Below are 7,564 nucleotides of genomic sequence, written 5' to 3' on the forward strand. Positions count from 1 at the left end.
CCACCTCGATCAGGGTCGCCCCTCAGTCTTCTCTGCTCCAATGAAAACAACCCAAGTCTATCCAAACCTCTCTTCGTAACTTAAATGTTTCATCCCAGGCAACATCCTGGTGAATCTCCTCTGCACCCCCTCCAGTGCAATCACATCCTTCCTATAATGTGGCGACCAGAACTGCACACAGTACTCCAGCTGTGGCCTCACCAAGGGTCTATACAACTCCCAACATGACCTCCCTACTTTTGTAATCTATGCCCCGATTGATAAAGGCAAGTGTCCCCTATACCTTTTTCACCACCCCACTAACATGCCCCTCCTCCTTCAGAGATCTATGGACACACACGCCAAGGTCCCTTTGTTCCCCAGAACTTCCTAGTGTCATGCCGTTCATTGAGTACTTCCTTGTCCAATTACTCCTTCCGAAGTGTATCACCCCACACTTTTCAGGGTTAAACTCCACCTGCCACTTATCTGCCCATTTGACCATCCCGTCTATATCTTCCTGTAGCCCAAGACACTCAACCTCACTGTTAACCACCCGGCCAATCTCTATGTCATCCCCAAAATTCAATGGCATCACCATCACTGAATCCCCCACTATCAACATCCTGGGGGTTACCGTTGACCAGAAACTGAACTGGGACCAGCCATATAAATACTGCGGCTACAAGAGCAGGTCAGAGGCTGGGAATCCTGCGGTGAGTAACTCACCTCCTGACTCCCCCAAAACCTGTCCACCATCTACAAGGCACCAGTCAGGAGTGTGATGGGACACTCCCCACTTGCCTGGATGAGTGCGGCTCCCACAACACTCAAGAAGCTCAACACCGTCCAGGACAAAGCAGCCCCCCACTCGATCGGCACCCCATCCACAAACATTCACTCCCTCCACCACCGACGCACAGTAGCAGCAGCGTGTGTACCATCTACAAGATGCACTGCAGCAACTCGCCAAGGCTCCTTCGACAGCGCTGCCCAAACCCACGACCTCTACCGTCTAGAAGGACGAGGGCAGCAGACACATGGGGAACACGACCACCTGGAAGTTCCCCTCCGAGCCCCTCACCATCCCGACTTGGAAATATATCGGCCGTTCCTTCACTGTCGCTGGGGTCAAAATCCCAGAACTCCCTCCCTAACAGCGCCGTGGGTGTACCTACACCACACGGGGACAAAATCCCAGAACTCCCTCCCTAACAGCGCCATGGGTGTACCTACACCACACGGGGACAAAATCCTGGAACTCCCTCCCTAACAGCGCCGTGGGTGTACCTACACCACACGGGACAAAATCCTGGAACTCCCTCCCTAACAGCGCCGTGGGTGTACCTACACCACACGGACAAAATCCTGGAACTCCCTCCCTAACAGCGCCGTGGGTGTACCTACACCACACGGACAAAATCCTGGAACTCCCTCCCTAACAGCGCCGTGGGTGTACCTACACCACACGGGGGACAAAATCCTGGAACTCCCTCCCTAACAGCACCGTGGGTGTACCTACACCACATGGACAAAATCCTGGAACTCCCTGCCTAACAGCGCCGTGGGTGTACCTACACCACACGGGACAAAATCCTGGAACTCCCTCCCTAACAGCAACGTGGGTGTACCTACACCACATGGACAAAATCCTGGAACTCCCTCCCTAACAGCGCCGTGGGTGTACCTACACCACACGGGGGACAAAATCCTGGAACTCCCTCCCTAACAGCGCCGTGGGTGTGCCTACACCGCACGGACAAAATCCTGGAACTCCCTCCCTAACAGCGCCGTGGGTGTACCTACACCACACGGGGGACCAAATCCTGGAACTCCCTCCCTAACAGCGCCGTGGGTGTACCTACACCACACGGACAAAATCCTGGAACTCCCTCCCTAACAGCACTGTGGGTGTACCTACACCACACGGGACAAAATCCTGGAACTCCCTACCTAACAGCGCCGTGGGTGTACCTACACCACATGGACAAAATCCTGGAACTCCCTCCCTAACAGCGCCGTGGGTGTACCTACACCACACAGACAAAATCCTGGAACTCCCTCCCTAACAGCGCCGTGGGTGTACCCACACCACACGGGACAAAATCCTGGAACTCCCTCCCTAACAGCACCGTGGGTGTACCTACACCACACAGGACAAAATCCTGGAACTCCCTCCCTAACAGCGCCGTGGGTGTACCTACACCACACAGGACAAAATCCTGGAACTCCCTCCCTAACAGCACCATGGGTGTACCTACACCACACGGGGGACCAAATCCTGGAACTCCCTCCCTAACAGCGCCGTGGGTTTCCCTACACCACACGGGGACTGCAGCAGCTCAAGAAGGCGGCTCACCCACCACCTTCTCAAGGGGGCAATTAGGGATGGGCAATAAATGCTGGTCCGGATCCCATGAATGAATTAAAATGACTTGCTCCTGTCGATACCTCACTCACTGCTCGGATATTATGAGCTCCTGTCCTCAAAAACCACAATCGAGTCTCTTCAATACAGATTCTCCAATCCTGGGATCGGGGTTAGAGAGATCAGGGAAGTCAGGAATATTTGTCCTGGAGTCTCTTACCTGGCATTCTGTTTCTCAGAGGCTGATCATCTTCGTCTAGATAGACAGAGAGAGAAAATGATATAGTAAAGGAGTGCCACACTGTCAGAGGGTCAGTGCTGAGGGAGTGCCGCACTGTCGGAGGGTCAGTGCTGAGGGAGAGCCGCACTGTCGGAGGGTCAGTGCTGAGGGAGCGCCGCACTGTCGGAGGGTCAGTGCTGAGGGAGAGCCGCACTGTCGGAGGGTCAGTGCTGAGGGAGAGCCGCACTGTCGGAGGGTCAGTGCTGAGGGAGAGCCGCACTGTCGGAGGGTCAGTGCTGAGGGAGCGCCGCACTGTCGGAGGGTCAGTGCTGAGGGAGCGCCGCACTGTCGGAGGGTCAGTACCGAGGGAGCGCCGCACTGTCGGAGGGTCAGTGCCGAGGGAGAGCCGCACTGTCGGAGGGTCAGTGCTGAGGGAGAGCCGCACTGTCGGAGGGTCAGTGCTGAGGGAGAGCCGCACTGTCGGAGGGTCAGTGCTGAGGGAGAGCCGCACTGTCGGAGGGTCAGTGCTGAGGGAGAGCCGCACTGTCGGAGGGTCAGCGCTGAGGGAGAGCCGCACTGTCGGAGGGTCAGTGCTGAGGGAGAGCCGCACTGTCGGAGGGTCAGTGCTGAGGGAGAGCCGCACTGTCGGAGGGTCAGTACTGAGGGAGTGTCGCACTGTCGGAGGGTCAGTGCTGAGGGAGAGCCGCACTGTGTGAGGGTCAGCGCTGAGGGAGAGCCGCACTGTCGGAGGGTCAGTGCTGAGGGAGCGCCACACTGTCTGAAGGTACGGAGGGAGTGCCACACTATCCTGAAGCTAACTATAGGGTCCTGAGCCTAACTAGAGGGACCTGAAGCTAATCGAAAAGTCCTGAGGCTAACGAGCGGGTCCTGAGTCTAACTAGACGGAGCTGAGGTTATCTGAAGCGTCCTGAGGCTAACTGGAGGGTCCTGAGGCTAACTGGAGGGTCCAGACACTGTGAGGGTCCAGAGTTTAGCTGGAGGGTCCTGAGCTCAACTGGAGGGTCCTGAGGCTAAATGAGGGTCCTGAGTCTAAATGAGGGTCCTGAGTCTAACTGGAGGGTCCTGAGGCTAAGTGAGGGTCCAGAGTTTAGCTGGAGGGTCCTGAGCTCAACTGGAGTGTCCTGAGGCTAAATGAGGGTCCTGAGGCTACATGGATGGTCCTGAGGCTAACTGGAGGGTCCTGAGCTCAACTGGAGGGTCCTGAGTCTAACTGGAGGGTCCTGAGCTCAACTGGAGGGTCCTGAGGCTAAATGAGGGTCCTGAGGCTAAATGGATGGTCCTGAGGCTAACTGGAGGGTCCTGAGCTCAACTGGAGGGTCCTGAGTCTAACTGGAGGGTCCTGAGCTCAACTGGAGGGTCCTGAGTCTAACTGGAGGGTCCTGAGCTCAACTGGAGGGTCCTGAGGCTAACTGGAGGGTCCTGAGCTCAACTGGAGGGTCCTGAGGCTAACTGAGGGGCAGTCAGGGGGGGACCCCCCCTCCCCTCCCCTCCCCTCCTCCTCCTCCTCACCTGATGACTCTTGGAGGGAGCCCCCCCTAGAGGGGGGGTCCAGGATGACAGGCGCCTCCATGTAGCCCTCTCACTTCCTCCTACTGCACTAAGCAAGGGTCAAACCACTCCTCCCCCCTTTAAAAGTAAGATCCCATTGAGGAGGAGGAGGAGGGGGGGGGGGCTTGCAAAATCTCCACCTCCACCTCCAAAACTTTCCCCCTCCCGCTGAGACCCCAACCAAACCAAACCCCTCTCCAAATCACCCCTGGAACTGAGCTGGGCTGAGAGGTGCCAGGATCAAAGATGGCGGCCTCCAGCGGCACACAGGCGACAAGGAAGGGCTGATTTGGGGCAGGATGGCACGGCGGGAAATCACGGCAGTCCTCCCGCTGCAGCGCCACCACCAGCAAGGCGCCTGGCGGCACAGCGGCTGCCCAGCCACCTCCAAACACCTTTGCACAAAGGGGAGCCATTTCAGAATCCAGCCCCCTCCCACACCCTCCCAGCACCCCCAACACCCCCCACCCCCCCCCCCCCCCCCCCCCCCCCACAATTGGCATTCAGAATGGGCTCAGGCTATGTCAACATGTCATGTGCCAGCGCCGCCACAGGCTCAAGGCAGGTACTGCGGCGTGACGTGTTTACATAGGGGTTCTTGCATGTCAGGAGCTGGGGGGGGGGGGGGGGGGGGGGTGGGGAAACCCTGCACCCCGTCGGTGGGGGGGACCCGGACCCCCGGGGGAGAGTCGGTGCCCGGACCCCCGGGGGAGAGTGGGTGCCCGGACCCCCGGGGGAGAGTCGGTGCCCGGACCCCCGGGGGAGAGTCGGTGCCCGGACCCCCGGGGAGAGTCGGTGAACCCAATCTTTCTCCCAGTAAGTCTGTTACCATATCTGGAGGTCTCTCTCTATCTCTTTCCATCCCTCTCTCCCTCTGCCTCTACCCCTCTGTATCTTTCCCTGTCTCTCTCTCTCTCTCTCTGTCTGTCTCTCTGTCTATCTCTCTCTCTCTCTCTCTCACTATCTCTCTCTCCCTGTCTCTCTCTCTCTGTCTCTCTCTCTCTGTCTCTCTCCCTCTCTCACTCTATGTCTCTCCTTGTTCTCTCTCTTTCGCTCTCTCTGTGTTTCTCTCTCTCTCACTATCTCTCTCTCTCCCTGATTCTCGCTCTCTCTCTCTTTGTCTCTCTCTCTCTCTCTTTTTTATCTCTCTCTGTCTCTCTCTCTCTCTCATTCTGTCTCTCCCTTAATCTCTCTCTCTCACTCCCTCTCTGTCTTCTATCACTCTCGATCTCTCCCTATATCTTCATCTCTTTCTGTCTCTCTATCTCACTGTCTCTCTATCTCTCTCTCTCTGTCTCGGTCTTTCTCTCTCTCTATCTCTCTCTCTCTGTCTCTCCCTCTCTCTCTCTCTGTCTCTCCCTCTCTGTCTCTCTCTCTGTCTCTCTCGCTCTGTCTCTCTCTCTGTCTCTCTCTCTGTCTCTCTCGCTCTGTCTCTCTCTCTCTCTGTCTATTTCTCTCCCTTTATATATTTTCCTCTCTCTGTCCCATAGAATCACACAGTGCAGAAGAGGCCCTTTGGCCCATCCAGTCTGCACCGACACTGTGAGAAACCCCTGACCTACCTCCCTAACCCCATTGACCAGCACTCGGCCCCATCGCCTTGAATGTTATGAGGTGCCAAGTGCTCATCCAGGTACTTTTTAAAGGATGTGAGTCTAACCCACCTCCACCACCCTCCCAGGCAGCGCATTCCAGACCCTCACCACCCTCGGGGTAACAAAAGGTTCTTCCTCACATAACCCCCTAAACCCTCACTTTCTGTCTCTCTGTCTCTCTCTCCCTCACTCACTCCCGCTCTCTCTCTCCCCCTTTCTTTATCTCAGGCTCCCACAGTGACTGTTGGAGGGGAGTTAAACCCTGACACTCCTGTGTCTGTGATTTGCACTGTGATGTAAGATTGTCCATTCTGACATCGTAAGACACCACAGCCAGCCACACTGCCGTGGGCAAGAAAGCAGACAGTGAGCTGTACTGCTCAACTCTCAGCCCACATGGAGAAAGCACAAAGTGGTATCCAATGGAGGACTGGACATAAAAAGAGCAACAGTATTATCCAGTGTGTCAGCAAGTAAATTAGACAATGATGGTGGAGAGCAGGGGTCATGTGTAGAGGGAGCTTTACTCTGTGTCTAACCCCGTGCTGTACCTGTCCTGGGAGTGTTTGATGGGGACAGTGTAGAGGGAGATTTACTCTGTATCTAACCCCGTGCTGTACCTGTCCTGGGAGTGTTTGATGGGGACAGTGTAGAGGGAGATTTACTCTGTATCTAACCCCGTGCTGTACCTGTCCTGGGAGTGTTTGATGGGGACGGTGTAGAGGGAGATTTACTCTGTATCTAACCCCGTGCTGTACCTGTCCTGGGAGTGTTTGATGGGGACAGTGTAGAGGGAGATTTACTCTGTATCTAACCCCGTGCTGTACCTGTCCTGGGAGTGTTTGATGGGGACAGTGTAGAGGGAGATTTACTCTGTATCTAACCCCGTGCTGTACCTGTCCTGGGAGTGTTTGATGGGGACAGTGTAGAGGGAGATTTACTCTGTATCTAACCCCGTGCTGTACCTGTCCTGGGAGTGTTTGATGGGGACGGTGTAGAGGGAGATTTACTCTGTATCTAACCCCGTGCTGTACCTGTCCTGGGAGTGTTTGATGGGGACAGTGTAGAGGGAGATTTACTCTGTATCTAACCCCGTGCTGTACCTGTCCTGGGAGTGTTTGATGGGGACAGTGTAGAGGGAGATTTACTCTGTATCTAACCCCGTGCTGTACCTGCCCTGGGAGTGTTTGATGGTGACAGTGTAGAGGGAGCTTTACTCTGTATCTAACCCCGTGCTGTACCTGTCCTGGGAGTGTTTGATGGGGACAGTGTAGAGGGAGCTTTACTCTGTATCTAACCCTGTGCTGTACCTGTCCTGGGAGTGTTTGATGGGGACGGTGTAGAGGGAGATTTACTCTGTATCTAACCCCGTGCTGTACCTGTCCTGGGAGTGTTTGATGGGGACGGTGTAGAGGGACCTTTACTCTGTATCTAACCCCGTGCTGTACCTGTCCTGGGAATGTTTGACGGGGACGGTGTAGAGGGAGATTTACTCTGTATCTAACCCCGTGCTGTACCTGTCCTGGGAGTGTTTGATGGGGACAGTGTAGAGAGAGCTTTACTCTGTATCTAACCCCGTGCTGTACCTGTCCTGGGAGTGTTTGATGGGGACTGTGTAGAGGGAGATTTACTCTGTATCTAACCCCGTGCTCTACCTCTCCTTGGAGAGTTGGTTTGCAGATTTCTTTCATTCTCTGTTTGTTGATTGAGGTGGGCCTAGTGTTTCTAGTGTCAGTGGGGAGGCATTTAGGGAACAGTGATCATTGTATAATAAAGTTTAGTTTTGCTTTGGAAAAGGAAGTGGAACACTCCAGCGTTAGAATAACTAACTGG

At 55.3% G+C, this 7,564-nt stretch overlaps 1 protein-coding gene across 2 annotated transcripts in view; it reads right to left on the bottom strand.

The window, feature by feature from the left end:
* Nucleotides 1–4,359, bottom strand: part of cln3 (CLN3 lysosomal/endosomal transmembrane protein, battenin) — a 162,991-nt gene extending 158,632 nt beyond the window's left edge. For both annotated transcript variants that reach the window (XM_041182112.1, XM_041182111.1), the window contains exons 1-2: nucleotides 4,098–4,359; nucleotides 2,568–2,603 (exon numbers count right to left, since the gene is read on the bottom strand). In XM_041182112.1, coding sequence (XP_041038046.1) covers nucleotides 2,568–2,603; nucleotides 4,098–4,158 — 97 coding nt within the window. In that variant the 5' untranslated portion in view covers nucleotides 4,159–4,359. The remainder of the gene's footprint in view (nucleotides 1–2,567; nucleotides 2,604–4,097) is intronic.
* Between the last annotated feature and the right edge of the window lie 3,205 nt (nucleotides 4,360–7,564).

This window comes from Carcharodon carcharias, assembly GCF_017639515.1.
Source record: "Carcharodon carcharias isolate sCarCar2 chromosome 38 unlocalized genomic scaffold, sCarCar2.pri SUPER_38_unloc_11, whole genome shotgun sequence".
NCBI lineage: Eukaryota > Metazoa > Chordata > Chondrichthyes > Lamniformes > Lamnidae > Carcharodon > Carcharodon carcharias.